Source organism: Lynx canadensis, chromosome A1, assembly GCF_007474595.2.
Source record: "Lynx canadensis isolate LIC74 chromosome A1, mLynCan4.pri.v2, whole genome shotgun sequence".
NCBI lineage: Eukaryota > Metazoa > Chordata > Mammalia > Carnivora > Felidae > Lynx > Lynx canadensis.
Window position 1 is genome coordinate 163,951,027 of NC_044303.2, and position 26,818 is coordinate 163,977,844.

At 37.8% G+C, this 26,818-nt stretch overlaps 1 protein-coding gene across 1 annotated transcript in view; it reads left to right on the forward strand.

Annotated features, from left to right (window-relative positions):
* PAM (peptidylglycine alpha-amidating monooxygenase) overlaps nucleotides 1–26,818 on the forward strand; it is a 232,832-nt gene that overhangs the window by 121,644 nt on the left and 84,370 nt on the right. Inside the window, 3 exon segments of the mRNA XM_030325845.1 lie at nucleotides 5,230–5,317; nucleotides 16,206–16,291; nucleotides 17,687–17,770. Of these exon segments, the coding sequence (XP_030181705.1) occupies nucleotides 5,230–5,317; nucleotides 16,206–16,291; nucleotides 17,687–17,770 (258 nt within the window).

Genomic DNA, 26,818 nt, shown 5'->3' on the forward strand with positions numbered 1-26,818 from the left:
GGTTTGTACTGTTATGAGCTGTACATTTATCTGAACCTTTCTGACCCAGCTGCAAGATTATGAACATTAAGGGTGATCATATCCTACACTTTCATGATAGTTTACAGCCTTATCTTCAGTTGCAATGGATTTTGATATATAATCTTTATTTTTTGGGAAACAAATGTTTATGGAAGGGATATTGAGATTTGGGGCCTGTCATTTTTTAAAAATTTTAACAGCTCGTTGACATTATTATGTCTTAAACCTTACATGTCTCTAGTCTCCATACTGAATATGACTGGAAACACTAACAGTAGTAGAAGACTGACACTACACAGACATGACTGTAATCACCAGAGGCTCCATTTGTGTGCCTGCTTCAGACCTCGGCCTTAAAATGACTTCAGGTGATATAGCTGAAGCTGTACGATGTACTGCAGAGTTCCAGTGATCTCTTTTAACACACTGATTTTGAGGGATCAGCTAATTATTTCCAGAAAAATTTTCTTTATAAATTTATTTAAAAAAATTTTTTTTTCAACGTTTATTTATTTTCGGGACAGAGAGAGACAGAGCATGAACAGGGGAGGGGCAGAGAGAGAGGGAGACACAGAATCGGAAACAGGCTCCAGGCTCTGAGCCATCAGCCCAGAGCCCGACGCGGGGCTCGAACTCACGGACCGCGAGATCGTGACCTGGCTGAAGTCGGACGCTTAACCGACTGCGCCACCCAGGCGCCCCTATAAATTTATTTTAAAAGAAACTTTGTTCTTACTGTTTGCTCTGTGCCTTTAAGAGAGTAACACAGTCCACGTTAACTAAGATGAGTTAACCAAACTCTAAGCATGCTTATATAATACATATATTCAGGCACTAAAAATGTCGACTGGGGTCAGAATCACCTGTGAATCACCTGTGAAACTTTTCAAATGTACACATGCCTGGAATGACCTCTGAGATTAAAATGAGATATTGATGGGGGAAGGGGTAGGACTGACCCAGGATTAACTCTGAGCATCTCTACTTTTAATGAACTGCATAGCATAATTCTAATGCATACTATTAGATAAAAAGTATCATTGACAAAAATTGTTTAATAACACGTAAAAATATCCACAGCATAGGAAAGAAACCATTTACTATGTATAATATGATTCCACTGGGAGGAAAAAGGAAACAAAGAGAACAATAATGATCTCTAATGATATATATGGGCAATAATTCCAGAATGCCTGAATTCTGAAGATCCAAACTTGCATTTAAAAGTCAGTTCTTTTTTATTTGATAGGTTAATTATTGGTGGTCTATAGTATTCCTCTATGGCATATCTTTAGCTGAGAGGGGTGTACCTCTTATATTCAGTGGTAATTTAGGGTTGATTGTGCATGGATATCTCCTAAGTCTCTAGTTCCTATACTTGGCTATGTGGGTTCTTCAAAATCTTTCCATGTCCCACGTCTGGCAGATACATCAACATTTGATATGCAGACCTGGATATCCACTTGGAAAGGAAAAACGGAGAGAAAGCCAAGTGCTAAATGAAATTCCATCCTAGGTCACATTCTTAGAGAATTTTATGGTCCTGATTTGTGTCTGATGTGCGCTAAAAGAAGCCATAAATTTCAAACAACCTCATGCAGTTAGAACAAATTTTGCTTAGAACGCCAGAAAATAGACCTCACTGTCTCTGCTATGTATGTCGCCCACACGCATCCTTTCAAGTCTTTCATTGCAGATGACATTAACCTTTGAGAAGTCCTCCACCCTGTGCACTTTCAGAACCATTGCATTTCCTTTAATTAATGTGCGTGAGTTACTATTTCTGGAGTCTTAGTCCTTCAGAAATATTTGATTCCCAGGACTTGCTCACACTTGCTTGCCTGTAAACTGCTCTCTGATCTTATACATCAGGCAGTCTGAACTAACACCCATTGAGACTGAAGTTCCATTTCCACTTAAGTAACTGTCATCTTATTATTGAGTTAGAAGAGTCGGTGGCACTTTTTAATCTTATGGAATATTCCCTTGCATTCTCACAAGGCTGTGCTTCTGCCTGTTTGTGGCCATCCCAAGGCTGCTTTTGTTTATTCTGCCTGTTAGTTGTCATAATTATCCTCGGGCTCCCTTCCCCTTGGATCCTGGACTTCTTTGGCGTATGATGGGAGAGAGAGAAAGAAGGGAGAACTTCTTTTAAAATGTGATTTGAAAATATTTTCCCATATTCTTTTTGTGTAGTGTTGAAATCTCCAGCATGGTCATATGTGTATCTTGTGCCCAACAGACCTCATTCTTATTCACTAGGGGTGGGATCTTGTTTTGCAAAGCTAGGAATAATAAGTAGGAATGGAGCAAACCCACGTAATGAACCTGTCAGCATAATCTTTTCCCAGTTGACCCCCCACCATTGGCAGCAGGCCCTTCAAAGAAATTGTCCAAGGCCTGCTTTATTTTATGGCACCTACTGTTTGTTTTAGATTTACATTTTGATATGACATTCCTTTTGCTGGCAGTACTTTTCATTTCAACTTGCAATGAATTGTACTTTGAACTATAATCATATAAATACTTTGATATTATACTCTTTCTTTAGGATGTGAAAAAGATGGTTATATACAACTCTATACCAGTAATTTACTTAGCATTCAAATGAGATCTTGAGTTTCTGGAAGAATGCATGAGTCACAAGAGTAAGTTTCTATGAGAGGGAACTCTGAGGAATGTTCTGTTAACTACCTCTTAAAGATATTGATTTGTTTCTAATTATAGAAACTAAAATTAAACACTAATCTGGTAAGCTTTCAATGTGGAGCAAATAAGTGGTTCTTAAAGCAGTATGTCAGAAGGAGAAGAAAATCAGAAAAGGGACAGAGAAGTTATACTTTGAATAATTTTTGCCCTTTACAAAGGACAATTAGTCCTCTGCATAAGCAGAGGCTCAGGCAAAACATTTGACTTTCCTTCCTAATGAAAAGCCAAAGAGATGGTATATCTTCATGATCTGTTTTTGTCTCAACAGGTCTCCTCTCCATCCTTCCCTAAATGTTTTTGCTTAATAATTCATTTTATAAATTTAATGATGGCCCACTTTTTTTCAAACATAATATTTGCCTCGTTTCCCAGCAGTACACACAGTGATTTAATATTTAAAACAAAAAACAAAAACTGTTGGGGTCTCCTACACAGATCCTGACAGCTCAGAGCTTTCCCGAAAATTCTGTCCTGAGCCTTTTGTTCACCCTCATGGCTTGAGGGTTCAATTTTTGAGTGGTTCCCAAGTATGTAATTCTCTGACTTCTTTCTTGAGCAAGAGTCCAATCTTCTACTGGGTATTTCCACCTGGATTTTTAGATGACACTTCAAATTCGTGTTGCTTTGCACCCAACAGCTTAATTCTTCATAAAATGCATTTGGCCATGTTGGTTTATTATCAAAATTCCTAGAATGATTCAAACTTTGGAAATCTAATATAATCCACCCATAGTAAAAGAAGTTAAGGGGGATGAGAACCATATGATCATCTACATAGGTTCTGAAAAAACAGAGGAGTAATCTTCTTGTTTGTCAAACCCCTTGTGTATTGACAGAGGGATATTGAAAAAGAGAGAGAGAGTAGAAGGTGGATACAGTCAGATCAAAAAGTTAGATGTCCATAGAGTGAGATAAGCCATTTCATAAAAATGAATATAAGATAACAATTACATCACATACCAAAATAAGTTTTAAGTGAATAAAAAACAAAGGCCAGCTACTCCCACCTCAGAGCTTTTTTCAAATTCTCTTCTGCCAGGGATAATACCCTGGGAGGATTCTGAAAGAAAGGAAGGATATCCTGTACTTGAGAGTGAGTCTATGGAGATAGAATCCCTCTTATTCCTTCTCTTTCTCTTGGTAACAAATGTAGACTTGTTAACAGTAGGATTTTCTATGATTTATGAACTGTTGTAACTTCCAATTGATTCTTTCCTTCTAAAGTATCTTCTTCAACCTCCTAGGCTTATTGTATTCTTTGGTGGTAGAAAACAAAGCCTTAAGTTCTGGCAAGTCCATTTTCCAGCCATTTGTTAGGTTTTTAAATGGTGGTATTAATATCTCATGATGGGATTTTTGGACTTCAAATTCTTCTTTTCAATGCAGTAAGTGAAAGACTTTTTATTTCCCCTGAAAGTTGTGAGTCAAATGGCTCATAGTAGGTGTTAACTTTTCTGACCAACCACGCTTTCCAAGTCATGACACTATACTTTGATGTAGAACATATTTTATTTTGTAAATACACCTGTACTCACATATTTTAACAATAAATGATGTTTTATTTTATCAGACAAGAAAAGACAAAATATGCAGTTTTGCATACACCCGCGATTCAAGATCATTTTAGATTGTTTAGCATGTTTCTATGTAAAGGTGACTGGTAAACTGTGTTGGTAGAGCAGCAGTTTGAATGCAGACAAAAGTAGCTGAGCCAAACCCAAACCAGAAAAGGCAGCTCATGCTGAATATTGACCATGCACAATAGTATAATTTATCTTCAATTTTTTCTTTGTTTTATCTCCAAACTCATTTTTGTTTACTTTAATGTCTTTCAACCACTATTATTCGGAGAAAAATAAAGAAGTGACATTTAATAAGTTTCAGTATCCTTTTAACAAGCACACAGTGCTCCTCTAGGACAGTGATTTTTCTCTCTTCTGTACTTTCATAAAGACACATTTTCCAATTTTATTTTATTTTCTAGTAAACTGTTTCTTCATATCACATCCCAGTGACTACTGTTGGTTTAAGATGGTGATAAATTTGCGTTAAGAATCCTTCCGCTCATGTTGTGACCACTCATTGTGGTTTCTGTTTCACTGCGGTGTTGTGCAGTATTTTATAGTACTCAGCACTCTACTGAAATCTGGAAGGGAATCTGTTGTGAACACGTAGCCTGGAGCTTTCATTTTGTACCCGCATACTGTTCTCAGCACTTTAAAAAGGGTCTTCCTTTAAAAAGTATGTGGGTGTATGTATAGCTGCAGCCTATACATTATTGCTTTTCTCTTTTCGTTCTATAATAGTTGACCACTGTCCTGCAAAATTAAATTGTCAAATCATGCTCATCTTAAGGAATAAGATAGTTTATACAATCAGGAGCAACATAATATCATTGTTATACAGCTATTGGAATGGTTGAGTGATGGGGTCTCTTGGAACATTTGTGCACAGACGTGTAACTTGTATTCACATTCATGTGTCATTTTCTTTTAACAGTTGACTTTAAACCTCGTGCCAGCATGGATACTGTCCATCATATGTTACTTTTTGGATGCAATATGCCTTCTTCCACCGGAAGTTACTGGTAAGGGATAATGGGCTCATAGTCAAAAGGGGTGTAGAAAATGTGTATGTTTTATAAATACAAATTGCATCTGTATATGTATTTTACAACTGATTAATAAATAGGTAGAATGCTTACTTTTCAGAAAAGAACATTGTTCTTTTGCATCACGTGGTTATCATGGTCTGATTATCAGTTATTTAGTCTGCTGTGGAGCACATCCATCAGTCTTAGACACTGACTTAATAAATGTATGTCTGTTGTCGTAGATAGTGTATCAAGGTACAGACAGCTTATTTAAAAAAGACAGACAATTTAGATAATGGATGTTCTGATGTTTACTTTTTTTTAAGATCTTGCTTTAATCCAAGGAGCACCATGGCTCTGTTCTTTGAGCACTCTTTTATCCTAGACACTGTGCTAGGTAATCTGTATACACCATTTCATTTTCTCCTAAAGTTTTTGTAGAGCAGTTACTATTGTCCCCACTTTACAAACAAGGAGCCTGAAGAGAATCAGTATCATGTTTAAGGTAACACAGCTGGTTGGTGTCAGACCAGGATAGAACCCTAGGTTGTCTGGTTCCAAATCCAGCATTTCACCACGCTGCCTCCCATTTATTCGATCAACTGTTGCAGTTTTAGAATTTATTTTAATCACTATATAGAGTCTTAATATCATGTGATGAATGATCAGTAAACATCTATTAAATGCCTCTTGTATCCTAGAACTATAGCAGATGCTGTGGAATAGAATACATAGATATATTTTTAACCCCCAGAAGCTTACAGCTTAATTTATGGCTTGAGATCTGTCCTTCCCTTTTGTTCTTTGGAGTTCATGAAGATTGGTGAGCTTTGAAAATAGCCATGCATTTAAGCCTCATATTTTGCACCGATAGCCAGAATCACTGTTATGTATTTCACAGTCCAGAATGACTAGTGTGTCTTTCTTTGCATTGAAAAAGTATCTGTTTTGTGTTCCTGTCCGTGCATAATCATGTAGACTGATAGACCCTTCTCTGTGCATCCTAATATTCATCAGGCTGATGCAAGGCACACAGCAACTGTATTCTAGTCGTTCTTATAACAAACGACTGTAATATGTATTTGGAACTGTTAAAAGCACAGGGCAATTAGTGGAAATCTCCAGGGACCAAGTACCATCAAAGCATTTGATAATAGGCTTAAGTTATTTGATGAAAGGAGCATATCACATAGGAATCCTGCTCACATGACTGGGTTTACATAAAAATGGAGCCAGCAAATCACAGTTAACACTCTTTGATAGCAGCAATCCAGTTTTTGCTCTTCGATAAATTTTTGTAAATAAAATTCTGGGATTAAAAGATTATTCTGGGGGCGACTGGGTGGCTCAGTCGGTTAAGCATCCGACTTCGGCTCAGGTCATGATCTCGCGGTCCTGTGAGTTGGAGTCCCGCATCGGGCTCTGTGCTGACAGCTCAGAGCCTGGAGCCTGCTTCCGATTCTGTGTCTCCCTCTCTCTCTGACCCTCCCCCATTCATGCTCTGTCCCTCTCTGTCTCAAAAATAAGTAAACGTTAAAAAAAAATTTTAAAGATTATTCTGTGACAGCTTTTTCTGAATCTTATACAATAAATCACATCCTTTGATTTTACGTTTTAAAAATATTTCTTGTGAAATTGGAAAAATTTAGTTTGAATTGGAATTAGTGAAAATGGCAGGAAGGAATATAAGCTTTTAAAACCTGCTGTAACTTTACCTTGGTAGAAGAGAATGAGGGAAAAAACAAAACGTCACTAAATGTTGTTATGCTTTTAATTGAGAAAGATTATATACAATGAACTAAGCCTGGTTTACTGTTCTCGTATCAAGGGAATATCAGAACAAACATTATTTAGGCCCTGTAGAAGTATTTATTAATATTCTTAAATATACTGATTTGAAATTAAGTCTAGTAAAATATGTATTTTTTTTTTCCAAAAGACTTCCAAGTTGGGCAAAGACCGAATTCGAAGAAAAATGTAAATGAAAGTGAAAATGGCAATTTTGAGTAAAGTAATCGCTAGATGTATTATTTTGCTAAAATTACTACTTAAAAGGCAACATAGTACAGCGAAAGAGTAGTGAACTAACTAGCTGGATTCCCTGGGTAAATTACTTATTTCATGTGGACTGGTCTAAGTTTCTTCATTTCAGCAAGGGACTACCACTGGATCATTTCTAGAACTCCTCTATGCTCTGTAATTCCATAATTCTATGAATATAAATTGCATGCAGATGCTGAGTCAGATTGGAAAGTCATCATTATAAGGCGTTGGAGATATGTGCACTGGTTGACTCACCTCAAGCAGGCCTCCCACTGCATTACTGCTGAGTAATTAGAACTCTGAATGGCATTATACCTATATCATTTTAAGGGGATTTTAGTAATCTACCCTGCAGCCCACATTCCCGCTTAGTCTATAGGTTTGTTACGATTGACTTTATAACCGTACAAGAAGGACAGTAATTGATGGTGGTATTTATCTTCTTTGAGCCAAGCGCAAGTGTTCATCTAACATTTAAAGTAGGATCTTTTTAATCTATATATCTAGGATCTGTTCGATAATGTACACCAAGAGGTATGCATTAAGGAAAACTCTTCCAGTGACTCTGGCTTCCACAATCCAGTCTTATTCTCCATATAAAGATGGTATAGACTTTTTATCCCCCAATATTTGGCAAGATCCTTGCTTCTTTTTTTTTTTTTTTTTTAATTTTTTTTTCAACGTTTATTTATTTTTTTTGGGACAGAGAGAGACAGAGCATGAACGGGGGAGGGGCAGAGAGAGAGGGAGACACAGAATCGGAAACAGGCTCCAGGCTCCGAGCCATCAGCCCAGAGCCTGACGCGGGGCTCGAACTCACGGACCGGGAGATCGTGACCTGGCTGAAGTCGGACGCTCAACCGACTGCGCCACCCAGGTGCCCCGATCCTTGCTTCTTTAAAGCATTGGCACTCACAGAATATTTCACAGACTAAACTCTTCAGTTGCTTCACAGAAACATCTCATACCCTGTCTCCTCACAGTCACACAGGCACAGCCATGGAAACAGCGGATGTTTTCCAACTGCTTGGCCCCTTATCCTCCCACCTGAATTACAATACTAATAACAAAAATCTATCAGTGTCAAAGCCTCGCATTATTTTTCTTGAATGTTTGAGTCATAGAATTTATCACACTCATTTTACAGTTGCAAATCTATTCTTCAACAGCTCCAAGATACAGACAGTAGTTAAATTAAGATTCCCCAACGTTCACATATATTTTTGGTTATGCTACCTGTAATGTTTTTTGAGGCTTAAGAAAATCAAGAACTCCTTCACACTCTGGGAAAACCTTTATGGAAATACAAAGCTGTTTTAGTGAAAGAAGAAAAAGCTAATGGGATATTTTAGCACCAAAATGTCAAGCTTTCCTCTTTTTTTTTTTTTTTTTTTCCTGTTTGTTAGCTAGGATTAGCCCCCTGTTTTCACTTCACTGTTCTATTTTCATTGCCAGCAGGTTGGCAAATAGGTATGTGTCTCTAATAAAGTAAACATTTTCCCCTGAAATTATGAAGTTATAATTCATCCCCTGTCTTCAGGCAGCACTTTTAATATGAAAGCAAAGAGCTATTCTGATGATATTTCACTGTTGTGCTGCCCTCCTTTGCTCTTTGTAATTGCCTCTTTCTTCTGTTCATTAAAATATATTTACAGTTATATTAAGTTTACATGAAAATACTAGACACAGCATGAAGCAGTTTTCATTATGTAGTCATTTTAATTTTAAAGTTTTTTTTCCCCACACATATTCCAGTCTTTTGTGTCTCATTCCAAATTAGCAGCCCACACCGCTAATGTGTCTAGTTAATTATATGCATGTGCATTTAAATTGCATACATTGATGTGAACCTTTTAATATACTGTGGGGTGGTCCCTTTATAGTTAGAGTGGGCCTGGTGCTCAATTCCAAATTAACATACCTCTCGAGGATGCAAACAAGGACCAGCTGATGGAAAAGCTGCTGGCCCTTGTGAAGAAGGCAGCAGTACCTGTCAGATGTAACCCTCAAACCTTCTTTCCCAGGCCCTTAGAGGAGGAGACAATTAACTGTATCTAGGGCCCAACAGAAAGTAATAGCACCAAGACTGGAGCAAAGCGTAGCAATAGCATGATTTGTTGGACTCCACTGGTGTTTGCAGACTTCACTCAAAGCGTAGCAGTTCTAAGTTCTCCAGATTTGTTGGCTACACGTGAGGCATAGGTGAGTAGATGTGCCTTTTACGGTCAGTAAGGAAATGAGGTGCAGTAAACTGGGTAATTTGGACATAAAACATCTATTACAGCTCCTCGCTAAAAAATGGTAAATTTCTAAAGATCTTAGAAATATTGCATTTGTCTACTGTATGAATACCTTTCTTTATTCTGTTTTTATTCTCAGTTTTTTAAAATAATGCATGGCTGGCTATGGAGAGTATTTCAGGCTTTGAAAATCATGATGTTTTGTTCATACAAGTTGTTTGACATTTGGGGTAATTCAGGAGCACCACTTTTTGTAATGCAAGTTTGTACAGGCTTGTGCACTTTTATCTGCTGAGCACAGGACTTAGGGTTTAAAGCAGTTTATGGCTGCAAACTGCAAGATTACGTGCTCACAATATTGGGTGATTAAAGCGAATGGGCTTCTCATGTATCCTGCCTTGTACTTAGGCGTCATCTTCTATACATAACTAAAGTCATTATGTTTAGTCTTAGCAATTAATATTTGATTTAAAGACTATTTCTAATGATGCTTATCACCAAGTACTTTTTACAAATCAAAGATGGCTTCTACAGGGTTGTTTGATCTTTTTTGAAAAGAAGAATCCCAGCTGGTTAAATGAGGCTGTTTCCAGCTGTTCTAACTTGGAATCCTTCTCAAGCTAAAGCAGTAGTGCTTTACCATCCTATGAGGCTTCAGCTTCAGTCCCTTTCAACTGCTTCTATTTATTAACCACCTGCTGTGTCTTTTTAAATGCCACTGTCTCCACAGGGTTACAGATGCTGATGTGGTGAAAGAGAAAAGTAGCTAAAACATACAAATATATATATCTAGAGAAAGAGAGAGAGAGAGAGAGAGGAGCCAGTATGTGAGACACCCTGCTTGGTTACTCATTTAAATGACTGTTTTTTTTTAGGGTGCTAGTACTTTCCTGATACGTCTACAGTTTTGTTGCCTCCCTCATGATGCTAATGATTCTTTGGTTGGGAGTGGCATTCGCATACACTGCCTTTATGCACCCTCTCCATATCCTAGCTATCTGTCATCCGTGCACAGTGTATGTCCTGCAGTCTCTTCTTTGTTTCTTCTGCTGTAAAGAAATTTGTAAAGCTAAACGTACATAACATCCTCGTCAGTATAAATAAAAATAACACAATCTCCAAAAACTGCGCTGTTCCTCATTCTAAGCCATGAGGACACAAAGTGTGTCTTTGAGTGTAGTAGCAAATTTTAGACATAAATTTCTACTAGGCTAAAATTAATTGTATCCATTTTCTTTTTCTATTGTAATGTAATAGATTCATATGATAGCGCATATCAGGGTAGCATAAGGGATCTTTGTTTATGTAAAATACACTTGGTACTTATTCTTACTTCTAGTTACCAGTGAACCTATTCCTTGGCTAATTTGTAGGTGCCTGGATTAGAGGTGTTGATAGGAGTTCCTTAGCAACTGACCAGTTCTTAGTAGACTAGTGTAAACTTTCATAATATACAATGGCATGATTATAACCATTTGGACAGTTTCAACAGAAACAAAAATTACATAACTCTGAATATGGTTCTTTCTTGGCAAGACGAAGCATAGTGCTGTAACACCTAGTTTAGAGCCAGTAGTAATAAACATTGGTCAAATTATTTAACCTGTGTTCGTCTGTTTCCTTATCTGTAAAACGAGACTACTAATCCCACCTGATTGGGTCATCATGAAGTATAAGTAAAGGAATGTAAATAATGTGTTTGGCGCGGTGCCTGGCTCGTAGAGGTCCTTAATAAATGGTAGTTGTTCTCATCATTCGTTTATTAATATTTATTAACCATTCACTATGTGCCAAGTACTTTGTTAGGCACTGAAAGTTTGGTGTGAACAAAACAAACCCACCCTCTTTTTTTATGGAACTTATGGCTTCTTTAATCTTGCTGGGAAGGTGGGAGTGTGGGTATTGTGGGGCTATTTATCAGGCCACTTTAAATCACCACTTTTATTTAGCTTTCTCATTAAGTATCTTTCTAATTACTGTGTTATTAGCAATACCTATTGCCTACCCATTGCACTGATATTCACATAGGATTTGTCTGAATTGGGAAATAATTGTCTATGGGTTTATAGAGCAGTTAATGAAATTTGAATATCTGATTATTCAGGATGCAGTTTTGAATGATAAAGACATTCCACATGTGCTGTTGATTATATATTGTGTTTCTGAAAGAAACATTCTAACTTTGGATTAGTTTTTCAGTGGCCCTGATATTTAATTTATTAAAATTGGAATTTAAAGCTATGTAGACTTAACTTGAAGGCATGACAATTTTATTTAAAAATAAATTTTTTTAGACAAAGAAGAAATGACTTGTCAGATCTGATCTTCCCTGAGTAACCTTGGATTTTAAATAGCCTTTAACTGATACAACTAGAGAGTACTTTAACAGTCAATCATGCTTTATTTGGATAATTCGAAATGACAGGTTAGCATTTTTCAGTGCTTGGCATAGTCTGAAAATATTCATGCCATCTGAATGGTTTCCCCATGGATTAGAGGTGAAAAGGTTCTAAAGCAACGGTCCAGGAATCCAGAATAGTTTTCTTTTCAAAAGTTAATTCTCATCATTTTTACTATGACTACTAAGAAACCACAAGGGAACTGTGTGAATCTTTTCACAATTAACAAGCTTAATCTGGAGGAGACTTTAGGAGAAGCTGCTAGATTTATAAGAATAAGAAACCCAATTGATGAAGCCTGAAATTACAACAGCCATTGATCAAGGGTTACATTGCCTCCTAGCCTGAAGACTTTTCTTATTAATAAGAATAGTAAAAATCCTCTCTATTTTTACAGTACTCTTTGAAAAGCCAAAATACACAACACCGTCTTTATCCTGGTGGTCACCTTATGTGGAGAAAATATGATGTTATTTTTCACTTAAAAGGGAAAATGGAAATCTGAAAATGAAAAGATTGCAGGGATTTTAATTAAATGTTTTTTGCCACCCGTTTGCCATCGTATCATCTGTGCTAGAACCCATTTCTCTTGGCTTTCTTATTTTTCCTCTTTACCTAGTCCTCTCACATATTAAGTTTTAGGATTAGTTTGAATATCCCAGTGCCTTCCAGTGAGTCATTCTTTACTCAGTCTTGAGTTTAATAAATTTCTTAAAAATTATAAAACAGGACTTAAAAAAATCAAGGTTTGCTTTTGGAGCTCTACTTTTACCAGAGCTCAGAAGAAAATGAAACGTCTGGAGCACTTGGGTGGCTCAGTCATTTGAGGGTCCGACTTCAGCTCAGGTGGTTTGTGAGTTCTAGCCCTGCATCTGGCTGTCTGCTGTCAGCAGGGAGCCTGTTTTGGATCCTCTGATCCTGTCTCTGCCCCTCCCCCACTCATGCTCTGTCTCTCAAAAGTAAATATTAAAAAAAGAAAGAAAGAAAATGTAAAATCATTGTCTTCTTGTGAATAAGTGAGGACAACTTATTTTATCTAGAATTTTGTTTTAGAATTGTGTACATACATTGCAGCTTAGTTCAGATATGAGAGTAGTGTAGTCATCGAAGCTTATCTTCATAGAATATAATTTTCTGCCCATACATCAGTCTCATGAATTGAGACAGAAGGGAGTGTGACACGCAGAGCTTTGAATCAGGGCTTGAATACGTGACCTTTGGAAGTTAAACTCTCTGAGCTTAATCAGCTGTAAAGCATAACCTCGTTGTATTCTTCTTGTGAAAGCTGATTTCTATAAAACACCAGGCAAGTAATAATTCAGATTTATCATTATTTAATGTTTTAGTTAAAACTTTTTAAGTAAATTAAAAAAAAATTATATTTGAAAGTACAATAAAATTAAGGTCAGTTCAGATTTTTTAAGTGTTCATATATGAAAAGTTAAAAACATACTTGGAAGGCAACTTCACCAAACACTTCTTGGATATTGACTCAGTGACAGGCAGGTATGCAGATGCTGGGAGTTTATGACCTTAAATCACAAAGTATGCACAGGATTAGTAAGCTGATACTTAAGATGAACACTATGGTTAACAAGTACAAGTTGGCCTGGATAGGGACCAGAGAAACTTCCCCGAGGAGAAAGCCTAGAGGGAATCTTGAAGGAGAAAGTCAGTACAGGTTTGTCAGGCAGAGATTTGGGGAAGGGGTTTTCCAGGCAAAGGGAATAGTACAGAAGAGAGACTTTACAAACTGGCAGGAACTTGGAGTGCCTGGGTGGCTCACTTGGTTAAGCAGCTGACTTCAGCTCAGGTCATGATCTCACAGCTTGTGGGTTCAAGCCCCGTGTCTGGCTCTGTGTTGACAGCTCGGAGCCTGGAGTCTGTTTCAGATTCTGTCTCTCCCTCTCTCTCTTCCCCTCCCCACTTGTGTCCTGTCTCACTCTCTCTCTCAAAAATAAATACATTAAAAAAAAAAAAAAGAAACTGGCAGAAACTTGGCACGAGTATAAGGGGAATTTTTTTCTGAGATATAAAAGATCCCAGATAATGAAAAGTCTTAATATGTTGTGCTACAATGTTTGGATTTTATTTTCATGTTATTTGGGAGGAAGCATTTGAAAGACTTGGTGCCAGTGAATGACATAATCAAATATGTATGTTAGAAAAATGTACTAAAGCTGTTTTCTCTGTTATATTTCATTCCGGTTCTCTCTACTCACACACTGAATTGACTTCCATATCAGAAGAAACAATTATCTTGTTTAACCTAAGACTGTCATCACGTTGATGTTAGGCACTTTTGTATATTTATGATCTTCGTTGAAAGCTCTGTAAACTGCCACCCGAGTCTGTAAATTTTAGTAGCTCACAATAGTGAGATATAAAGTTCATCCCATCTGACAGTCTCATTTCTTAAAACTATAGTAGCATGAGTCCAAGGAGGAAAATTTTGCTTTTGGGCACTGTCCCATTCCCTATGCCTTTGGTACGGTTGGCACAAGGATGTCACAGACATGTTCCAGTGCACAAGTCTCACAGGATAATAATCCTTCATCATAAATATATTGTTCTTGACAGTGAACACTAAGAAACCACAGGTTGATGTGTTTTACACTGCACACTAACCAGTTTCTTTCTACAGCCTGATTGAGAGAAGCAAAACATTTGTTAAATATAACCTTATGGGGACCTCCTGGTTCCCAGTCCCTCAATCATTTATCCAGATGGATAACAACTGTCTGCACTTACTGCCTTTTCTCCCACCCATTTCTGTCTATAAGCAGGGACATGTCCGTGCCTCTGAGTGTGAAGGTACATTTTACCAGTGATTTTCTTATCTGTGACCTGGGTGTTGTCCCAGTGTCTAGCCTCAGTTCCTAACCTGTTTAGAAAGCTACCACGGTCTGCCTTCATTTCTCTCCCAGCCCATGGGCACTGCCCATTTTCTACCATGTGAGCCAGTGTCCTGCCCAAGAAGCTGTCTCTGTCCTTCTCATTGCTAGTCCTGAAACCTTTCAAGTCTGCCCAAACTCCTGACCCTGACCTTGCTTGGTGCCAGTTTCCCAAAACACAAATATGGAAAGGCACTTAAAAATATCACCAAATGGTGTTTTGAACAAATCCAATTCTTAGAACGGAACAAACTAAGAGATACAGTGTAATGGGAAAAAAATGTGTGGCTTGTAATCAGACAGCTTTTCGCTTATGAAATTGAATCTACCGATGTAGACTCCAATGTGCCAGTTACCATAGTGAGGGTCTTACCCACATCGCCGCCACAGCCTGATCAGAGAAGTTTCCATACAGGAACCAGGCCTGGGAGGGTTTACAGACATGCCCAGTCTGTATGAGGGGGGAGGTTCAACTCCAGATACGTCTTTCTGCCTGGACTCCTGTCACCACACAACACTGCCTCTCAATAATGAGTCTGTAGATAAAGTGAATGTTTTATTAAATAATGCATTGCCCTTGTATAGTGCTTTGAGGTTTATAAAGTGCTTTTATTTATATCTCATTTGATTTATGGAATAACTGTGAGGTAAGTATAACTAACCCTGTTTTTCCAGAGAGAAAACTGAGGCTCACTAGATCAAGTGACTTGCTCAACATGAAACAACTTATAAATGGCACAACCAGTATTCATAAACTTAAGAAAAAAGTCACATATGTATAACACCAGGAACATCTTAATGGGATATACTTGTACTGCTCCCTCTGCTGAGAGTAGGCACTGGGTACTATTGTTTCTTGCCGTGGCCAAAGACATATTGACGATGCTGATCCCCAAAGGGGACATGTGTATGACATTTGGTTTAGTCAACTTCCAAAGTAACAGTGTTAGCTTTGGTTTATATGCATTCCCTGTGTGATGCTTACGTTCCTACCCAGTTTACACAGAGTACATTCCACACAGGAACATATCACATTATAAATTGTATATCATCTTCACAGGATCGTTTCATATCGGGCAACACACAGACAAATCTCCCTTTGTGTTTCCTTTTTTTACGTGTAAAATTATTGTTTAGTCTTTGTTAAGATCTTAGAGCTGGTATGACTACAATCATGATAGAATGACGTATTTTACTGTGTTTTCAAATGCCTTCCCCTTAACCTCTCTGCCCTCCTTGGTGGAGATTTTTTATGCATTTTGCTGCTTGAATCTTCATTTATGGCTACTTTTTTTTTTTTCTTCAGGTTTTGTGATGAAGGAACCTGTACAGATAAAGCCAATATTCTATATGCCTGGGCAAGAAATGCTCCCCCTACCAGACTCCCCAAAGGTATATCTGAGGCCTCTTGCATAGTCTTCTATAAAGCTGCTTCATTTCTGACTCCAAAGTACTTTTTATTATATGTTCTTTCCACAGTTGTTGACAGTGTTCCATTTTGCAATTTCACACTAAAAAAATATCTGTATTACCTGCTTTGTATTGAAAAGGTTTCATTTAAGTAGTTGCTCTTTCTCTGCCTCTCTTTGGTATAACTTGCCCAGCACAACAGCTTGGATAGAATTAGAAAATACCCTAGAATACCTCAAGCCACCTTTGGCCTACAGCACATTGGTTCCTGACAGCAGGAGCATTTCAGAAGCCAAGAGAGCTAGGAATTAAATAAATTGCTGTTTCAGCAAACAGATTAAAAAAAAAATAGTCTTGGAACCTGGGTATTTAATGTAATACCAAACCTCAGCTGGCTTTCTATCTTCACTCTAAATTGCTCATCACTACCAATGTGTGAATGAATTATCAGGCTCTCTTCTATTACCTTGATGTTTCTTAATGTCAAAGGGAATGTGCAGTTCTGTAACAGAATATGTCTGCCATGGTTCAGGGATGGTGTCTTATACACCTGTTTCTCTCTTGCCTCCCTAACTTTGCCAGCTCTAACTGATACCTCTTTTGCTTTGCTTCAAATGAGCTTCTGAATCCTCTCCATAGTTTACCAGGCAGCTGCTACCAAACACGTTTGCAAACTAATGGGGACTGGGGGAAGGCTGTTATAGATTTGTTGACATTTTAAAGATCCATTGGTTGAGCAGATAAAAAAATTTTTTTTCTCCACCTGTAAATATTTTTCTCTGTAGATTTTTAAAAAGCTTCCTAGGAAACTCTATTAATAGTAAGACCATTAGGAACCCTTCAGATTCCAAGCACTTATTGACACACTGGACTTTGTAATCTAATTGATAACTGATTTCCTCAATGACCTTTCCACAGATACCTGTTTTCATATGGGAATAAAAGCATTTCCCCTGAGATATTTTTAAGAAGTCTGTTTTCTATATTCAGTCAGAAAATAAAAATGAATGTGAATATATTCAAAACAAAATGAAAGTGGGTTTATGTATGTCTGTTATGTACCCAATAATGGCAGAATTTTGTTTCATTCTATTTCTTTCAAAATGAGTAAATTCTTCTCTTAAAGTGTATGTGTTTACTCTGGTTCTGAAATGGGAAGTATGGATAGAAACCTATCAGAGCCCGTAGAAGGAATGATAGATTATATTAGAAATTTTCAGTGAATGCCTGGTTCATTTCCTTTTTCATATAACATAATTTCATATGTTATATGCTATTTTATTTCCCTTTGGATTTCATAGATAAGCAACCTGAGATTAGTTCCATTTTAGACTTTCATTTCTAAAATATTAATTTATCATCTTTATAAATCTTTAGGAGTTGGATTCAGAGTCGGAGGAGAGACTGGAAGTAAATACTTTGTACTACAAGTACACTATGGGGATATTAGTGCTTTTAGAGGTAAGTTTTTAAATTTTGGAACTAAGCACAACTTTCAATACTATAAATATATAAAATACATACAAAAACTTAAAATGTGTGTACAAACTATTGACCACACTCTCTGCTCACTGGGAAAAAACTGCTTTTGTTTCCTTTAATTTGAGACGATTGAAGCAATGACTTTTATTTTGGAAATGATGCCATCTTATACATTCTACTATTCTGCTATGCTTCTTTCTCTTATGCTGACTTCATGGTTCCTTTGCTTTCCAATGTATTGTCTTATCTGTCCTCTCCTTGCAAGCAGTATCGTCAGAAGAATAGGGACTAGCAATTTATTTCCATTGCTAGAGGCAAGCCATTGAGTGAGTCACCATACTTTGCAGTATCAGGGAGGTTCTCAGACTCTAGGGCTCATGTCAGTGCTTTCTCTGTAATCTACACTTGCCACTTCGTGAACTCATCCATCATCCACTGCAGTAATGCACAGACCCCACCCACTCTTCTGACACTGCTGAACACCCCCCTAGACACTCATTGGTCTGCCCATGATTACGATGCACTTCATTTTTTTAATTGAAGTATAATTGACATACAATATCCGATTAGTTTCAGGTGTTCATCACAGTGTTTCAATATTTTTATACATTATGAAACGATCCCCATGATAAGTCTAGTTACCATCTGTCACCATACAAAGCCATTACAATATTATTGACTATATTCCCTATGCTGTACATTAATCCCCATGACTTTATAACTGGAAGTTTGTACTATGTACTTCATTTAAACCCTCCTTTTCTTATTATAGAATCATTAACATGAGGAAGGGGCCCTGTTCCCAAGGCAACAGAGACTGGTACTTGTTATTCCTTCTGCTACATTTAGTCAAACTCCAACTGCCTTCCAGGTTCACACTTCAGTGTTCACGGGAGTGTAAATATTAAGCAATCTTCTCCTTGGCTTATCAGCTTTTCCACTATGTCTTGCTGACTTACACATATTGCCCCAAGTTTTCTAATTTAACATTATATTTCTGCTAACTAACCTGATACATTTTCCTCTCCAGACACATTACCTTTCTATCCAGTAACTAAGTCTTGAAGTACATGTCCATCTCTGCCTATGAATTATCCTCTGGGGCCTTTGCTGAGAGTGCCTCGTGTGGTGATAGTTTCCATAGATTCCCAGTATTCAGGATGGGGACAGTAAATGCGGTCTTTCTCTGGGAACAAATGTTAGAAAAATTGTATATAATTTTTCAGTTAGAACTAACATTGCAGTCAGACATATTATCAATTAAACAACCTCCTGTGGACCAGCCCATGAACCTGCCTTCCAAATGAAACTTGTTTTTCTATTAAAAATATACTTTGAGGTGTAGTATGCAAATAGCTTTCCTTTTTTGGAGCAGAACCTAAAACCTTAAGTTGTTAACTGTAGTGTTGATAGAGGATTCTGTTGAAAACAATGAAATAAATGTGTTTGAGCAACAACGACAGAACTTATCTCTTCTAAAAATTGACTGTGTGGGTGTCAGTGGAACAGGCAGATGCCACCACTGCTGACTTCCAAAGCACTGACCTGACAATAATTTTCCCAAGAAGGCAAGGAAGGCTTTCCCTGTTCCCACAACTAAGGTATCTGGTCATACCTACACACGCTCCCCCACTCCGACTCTCGGTCCCTCTATAGAGCCCTGGACTTCACTTTTCAATCTAATTCCTCTTAGCTTTATAGTATATGCTAACAGATACCACAATGATACCCTAGGCAAGATGGATGATATAGACTAGTTTTTAAGCTATATTACGGTCATAATATATATTAAGTTCTTACTGGTGAGGAGTTAATTTTGTTTTATAATTTATGTTTAATCTAGGGATAATTTAAGTTTTGATATTTAGGGGTGCCTGGGCGTCCTAGTTGGTTAAGCATCTGACTTTGGCTCAGGTCTTGATCTCACGGTTCGGTTTGTGGGTTTGAGCCCCACATCACTCTCTGTGCTGACAGCTCAGAGCCTGGAGCCTGCTTTAGATTCCGTGTCTCCCCCTCTCTCCACCTCTCCCCTGCTTTAACTTTGCCTCTCTCTCAAAAATAAATAAACATTAAACAAATAATAAAAGTTCCAATATTTAATATGTAAATATATAGTTATTCTTTACTATAAGAGACTGATCAGAAATTTTTATACTAATTTTTCATTTTCCACCTTTTTGAGAATAATTTTCCTAAAAGAAGGTACAGATGAGGTATGAGTTAGAAGCATTACTGGTGCTATAATTCATAGGCCTTATTGTAATATAATAAAAATATAAACGAAAAATTTCACCATGTAATTTTTTCAGTAGCCTTAAATACAGTTTTGTGCCTTAAGCTATACACAGGTACATGGCTCAGAATAGTAAATAAACACATGGGAAAATATCAAATCTCACTAAAACTAGAGAGCATTTTATATTTATTAAATTGGGGGTGTGTGGAGATTGAATTATAAAACCCAGGACTGCCAGGGTTTGGACTAATCTGGTGGTACAGTTTGGGGAGCTTTTTGAATTAGTGCACTGTTTTGGAAAGCAACATTATCATATTATATACATTTTATATAGAACAGTAAAATCTTGCTCAAGGCTCTTATCCTAAAAAGAGTTGTTGTTTTTAAATGAGCTACCTACCCATGGTTGTTTCTGCTCCATTAACTATTAATATGAAAAACTGGAAAGTTAACAAATGTCCCTAATAATAGGGGACTAGTTAAATAAATGGTATAATAACAAAAATAATAAATCATAAAAATGTATAGAGACCACATAAAACCGTAAGTAGGCTTGCATGTTTCCAAGTATTATAAGGAACAAGGAAAAAAAAAAGAAAATAGTCAATAAGCATGAAAGACAGGATTGTATGATTATTTTTTTTCCTTGAAAGTGTTATAACATTATCTTGAAGTTTTTAAAATTCCACAAGTAGAAGTAATATGTTAAGTCTGTCAATACCTACCAGTTAGCGTGCTGTATTCTCAATCATACCCTTCTGACAAAAAGCATCAGTATAAATCTCCTTTATATGCCTGATTTCCTATAAGGAGTGATTTATACTATATAAAAATTCTATGTTCTGATGACACACTTATATCTAGATACACCTAGAAGTAGAAAATAATTATATCATCTTATCTTCTAGTGATGAAAAATCACATATGTGCACATACACATACACACATATATCGTCATATTGGTGTTGGTCAGGACTTGAACCTAATGATGTTGAAACTGTTGATGATATTTTTGAGTATAGAAATTATACATCAAAAGCAGACTAACACCACAAGGAAGTTACTGCACCCCTGAAAAATAGGAAAATGTTCAGCTTAAGGGTGTGAGTATTTATCCTTACAGGGAATGTTTTAGACGTCTGAGAAGCCTAGGACTTTTTTTTTCTTTTTTTTTTTTTTTTTTTTTTTTTTTTAAATTTAAATTCAAGTTAGTTAACGTACTGTGTAGCCTTGGCTTCAGGAGTAGAAAGAACCCAGTGATGCATCTCTTACATACGACATCCAGTGCTCATTCCAAAAAGTGCCCTCCTTAATGTCCGCCCATTTAACCCATACCCCCGCCCAGCGTTCCTCCAATAGCCCTCAGTTTGTTCTCTGTATTTAAGGGTCTCTAGAACTTTTCTTTAATAGAAACACCAATAGTGAAGGTAAAATATTTTAAAATTTATTGGAATGTTTTAAAGTATCAGAAGCCAGATGGGTGTGTCTTACACTGTGGTCTCTATTAGTGGGAAAAATTGAGTGTGATTTTAGAGTGAGTTCTGTGGAATTACATGAAATATTTGTTTGGGTTTGGGTCTTTGTTTTGGAAATTGCACAGAATGTGAAGCTGTTAAAAGCATCATTTAAAAACAGCTATCTTTATTAAATGCCATGTCAATCACAGTGTCAGACCCATGCTGGTGCTGGTATCCTAACCTTCCTGCCCAGAGGAGTTTAGTATATGCCAGCAGGAGGGACAAGCACAAAACTGCATTTATAGACAAATCTAGAAATGTATATCAAGTACTGAGGCTGTGGAGGGGCAGAGCACGCAGGTTTGCTGGGAAAGCAGGGGACAGCGAGAGGAAAAGGCTTCTTAGAAGGTGGAAACAGAGCAAGGATTTGTGTGGTGGTCAGGAGCCCCCAGGTAGGCAGGGGCAGGGTGAAGACATGTTCCAAACAAAGGTGAAAGCATGTGTATAGACACAGGGAAGTGAAAAGCCCATCCATGAGGAAATTTCTGTAATTTGGTGCTCCTGGAGTGTGAAATGTAAAGACAGAAGTGGCAAGAAATGAGAACATTGGTGAAAGGTGAGGGCCAGACCATACAGAGCCTTGTCAGGACTTTATTCTCACAAACAGAGTGCTTGTCAGCCAGACAGTAACCTAGGCTTCAGTCCTAGGCTTGACTGTGTGGAAAAGCCACTAGCCTTATGAAGAAAGCATTGAGGCTTTAGGAGGCCCAGGTAACCCAGAACTGAGGCTCCGGAAAGCCAGAATGAGTTCTTTTTAAAATATAGACTCACTAATTTTTATAAATTAATATTCCATGGAAAACATAATGTAATATAATTAGAGATGAATGTCCCAGGGAGCCTGGCTGATTCAGTCGGGAGAGCATGAAATTCTCGATGTTGGGGTTGTGAGTTCGAGCCCCATGATGAATGTGGAGATTGCTTAAAAATTAAAAAACAACAACAACAAAAAGAAACGAATATCCTGCATAAGCAATAGCATTCAGGGGATAGGTGTTTACTCTAAGACCAGATGGCCTGGCAATGGCACTTGCTTGTTTTGTTACCCTCACAAACTTTCTAAGCCTCTCTGCCCCCTCATCTATAAAATGGGATCATAATGGTTTATAGAAAGGTACCTGGTAAGTGCTCAATAAATATTAGCTAGTATTATTATAGTCCCTATAAAAGGCTTCAAAGTGACAATAAATTGCCCTAAATGCAACCTTTTGTCGTAGTTGCCTATAACATAAAGGGTGTGTTGGTTACTTTTCAGGGGTGTTATAATGTCTTGTTGTATTTAGACACAGAACTAAGCTACTAGAAGTTTCCTGGTTATGCTGTTTCCTGTTCTCCACAGCATTTGTTGTTATTCATAGTTCATTTATAAAAAGATAAACTACAAGACGGTCCCTGCCCTCAAGGGAATTAGAATAATAGGAAATAGAGATTCCTCCTCTTTTTTCTTTCTTGACAAGTTTTTTTCAGTAATGTCTTGTTCCAAGAAGAAAATTATCCTGAGATTGCTGTAGAAATTTGGCACATCTTCTGGATGCTTTGGCCTAGGGGAATCTTAAGAAACTGGCCTCTCCTTTCCAGAGTTATCGGCATTAGCTTGCTAGTTTCCAGCAGTAACTCATTTCTCAAATTGGAAAACTTGCTCACTCACTAACTGAAGTTGGAACGGATATCCTTAAAATGGAGATAAGAACCTCTGCCCAAGTGCAGAAGTTCTGACTATCTTTGTGTGGCAGAATTTCCAAACTGTCTTACTTTCCAACTACTTACTGTCCCTTCAGCTCTTGTTGCTGATAGGAAAACTATCAAGGATACAGAGCCCTTCCCACACCCTCGCCCCAAACACACATACATATCTAGGGTTTGCTTTTACCCCTTCATCACAGCTCTCAAAATCCACATACATTTTAGCATGTTCCTTGGAATATAGCTAAAAGATTCATTTTCCTTTAGAGGGGTGTTTAATACTTGTACTCTAAATGAGATGATCAAAACCTGAGGTACCTGTTTTCAACTCTCTTTTCTGTGAGCTCTCAGAAATTTAGTCTCCAAATTTCTGGGGTTATAAGTAAAATCAGATCATAAAATTCCAGTTAGAACCCTTAAAGAAGAAATCATTTTTAATAGCCAAGTTTTTTAGAAAGCCAAGGTTTTAGCTCTGTAAGTATTATAATTATAAAATATTTTGGACAGAAATCGTTCCCAAATATATTACATGTCTTTTCAAATTAAAATAGGTGGTAGATGTTAAATGTCTATAGTTGTGTCCAACACAGCTGTTAGTTTCCCTCCCTATCCCCATCCCTCTTTTCTTTGTAATTTTGAGATATCGTTCTAAACGTCAACGACTGCACAATGATTTCCCTCAAAATTGAATATATGGAGTTTTTCTGTGTTATTGGGCTTGTTGCCTCCTTCTACCTGCTTTTCTATATTTTCTGTGTGTTCCTCTTTGTCAAGCTACCACTTCAACTCATTTTAATTCCCACAGAGCACTGCGTGGAAGTAAAGATGAGTAAGCTCAAAAATCTGCCTTCATGTAGGTCACCATCCAATGGCGAAAAATAAAAATAAAACAATAGCTATGATCACATGAGTCAGTACACAGTCCTCGCAGGTGGTGAGAGAGGGGATTGATAAGCAGGTAAGACCATACCCAGTTTAGAAAGAGATTGATATTTTTAAAGAGTTTTTTAAATGTTCATTTATTTTGAGTGGAGGGGGGAGGGGCAGAGAGAGAGGGAGACACAGAATCCAAAGCAGGCTCCAGGCTCTGAGCTGTCAGCACAGAGCCCGAAGCGGGGCTCGAACTCACAAACCGTGAGATCATGATCTGAGCCAAAGTCAGACGCTTAACCGACTGAGCCACCCAGGTGCCCCAGAGATTGATTTCTTATAGACATTGTGCTCCCTTGTTCTAAATTGATGCATTAGATATGAAATCCAGGTGACTAAGTTTCATATAATTGTTTCCAAATTTAGAATAAACGGACTCAGATTTAAAGCCTTTAAAAGGAACTTTCTGAACAAAATCATGAGAACACTAGTGCCTGAACTTGGTGACCTTCAGATTTGATTTCTACTTGGCTTCTTTGTCTTATTCCATCCTATGATCCGTTAGGTGTGGCTTCTGAGCAGCTTAGTTCAGGGGAGGTGGGTATTCTTGGACATAGGATGTGAGTTCACGCATTCACACGTCACACTCATCCACATGCACACCCTGGGGGTCCCCGTCTCACCACCACTGCAGGAACAGTAGAACGAGCATGAAGGAATCATTGGCAGGCAGAAGGGAAAAGAGAGGGCTCTCGAGGAATTCTAATTCCACTGTGACTTCTGCTGCATCTCTGCCTCTTACAAGACTACTGCCAGGAAGCTATCAGAAAAAGCTTTGAAATTGTGAGCAGAGGAAAAATCCCTTGCTAATGCATTTTTGAACAAGATGGAGTATAGATCAGTGGCAGGGCAGCGACACTTAAAATTATTTCATTCCAGTATAAAGCAGACTACTCTGACTTCAGTGGAAGCGTGAGAGTGCTCTTGACTCCCTGGTACCTGGGTCCTGGATAACAGCGGGGAAGGTCACAACCCACCGCTTCCTCTGTTGTCTTCTCTAAATCTCTCTCAGAGGCTTCCTCCTGCGCTCTCTCCAGGAAGATACACCCATGCTTGACTTTACTTCTCTACAAAGTGAGGGATACTATAGGTGGGGTGTTTAAAGCCAAGTATTTTCCATTGGTTTGGATTACTTTCTATAGTTAATTAACCTCCTTTGAAATTGCAAATGTGGAGACTGTTGTTCATGCTTCTCCTCACCCCCAGCCCCTCCCCACCCCCCAGATGCCTGAAAGCCATGGGCCTTTACACTGACAGAGAGACCTAGATGGCACCTTTCTAGTCCTCAGCCTGGCCTTCCCTGAATAGGACCGTTAGTGCACGTAGTCCAGAAAGCCTCATCCCCTTTCAGAATATAGGAGGTTCGTTCTCACCATGGTCTTTTATTCCAGAGTACACATAATGTGCCCAAGTTCTCAATACCAGCAACAGCACCCCTGCTTAAGCAAGTGTACCTTCAGCAGATACAGAAATGTGGCTCTGGAAGGCTGCACTTTGCCCTTTTCTCTTTCAAGGCTGTGATACCCATGCCATTCAGCAAGTCTCCTTTCTTCCCTCCCCAGCTCCTACTTTTTTTAAAGTTTATTTATTTGTTTATGGAGAGTAAGAGAGCCCATGCACACGCACATATGTGCACCCTCGCAAGGAGAGGGCAGAAAGCAAGGGAGAGACAGAATCCAAGCAGGTTCCGTGCTGTCAGTGCAGAGCCTGATTCTGGGCTCGATTTCACAAACTGTGAGATCATGAACTAAGCTGAGATCAAGAGTGAGATGCTTAACTGACTGAGCTACCCAGGCACCCCCCAACTTCCACTTTTTATTTCTCTTTTATTACTTGATAAAAGTACAAACTTTTACTCAGGTGCTTTGGGCCACATGTGGTTTGGAAGTAAGGATTGTAAACCTGATAGAAAAGTGCTTAAGCTCATAACCCATGTGTTACATTATGTCACCTTTGGGAGGCTGAGGCACCATCTCTCATCAAATATGCTGACATTCCTATAGCAAAATATTCAAATAGTCACATTACAAGGGATAAATAAAGATATAAATAGCATCGCATCCATTCAGCCCAGATTTTGCTGCCAAACATTATTAAAAAACTCTTTAGGCTTCCAGAGCTTTTCAGATTTCAGAATTGCAAAAAGTTCTTTTAGAACAAAGAAACCTATTCCCTAATACTTGAGTTATCAGTTGAAATACTAACAAGATTGGAGGACTCTGGATATATTTGAATATTTTCCCATTAAAATAATCTCTCCCAAACTTTATTTTTAATCTTTTGGAAAATACAGAAAAATATTAAAAAGAAAAGTAAAAACTCCCCTCACAATGCCTTACTATTCAAAAAACCTGTGATATGAGGTGAGGGTTGTACATCTCTACGAATATACTAAAAACTGTTGAATTATACACTTTAAAGGGGTGAATTGTGTGGCATATGAATTATATCTCAATAAAGCTATCAAAGAAAAGGTATATAGATGGCAAAGAAAAAAATCTATAATACCCTCTTCACTTGTACCTCCCTTTCTCGCTGGACACCCAGCTTCAGGTAAGTATCATTTAGATCTGCCTACTTTTCATATGCTTATCCTAACTAACATTTGTATACACACAAAAACCACAGATATGTATATATGCACTTTTTCTCTTTTGGACA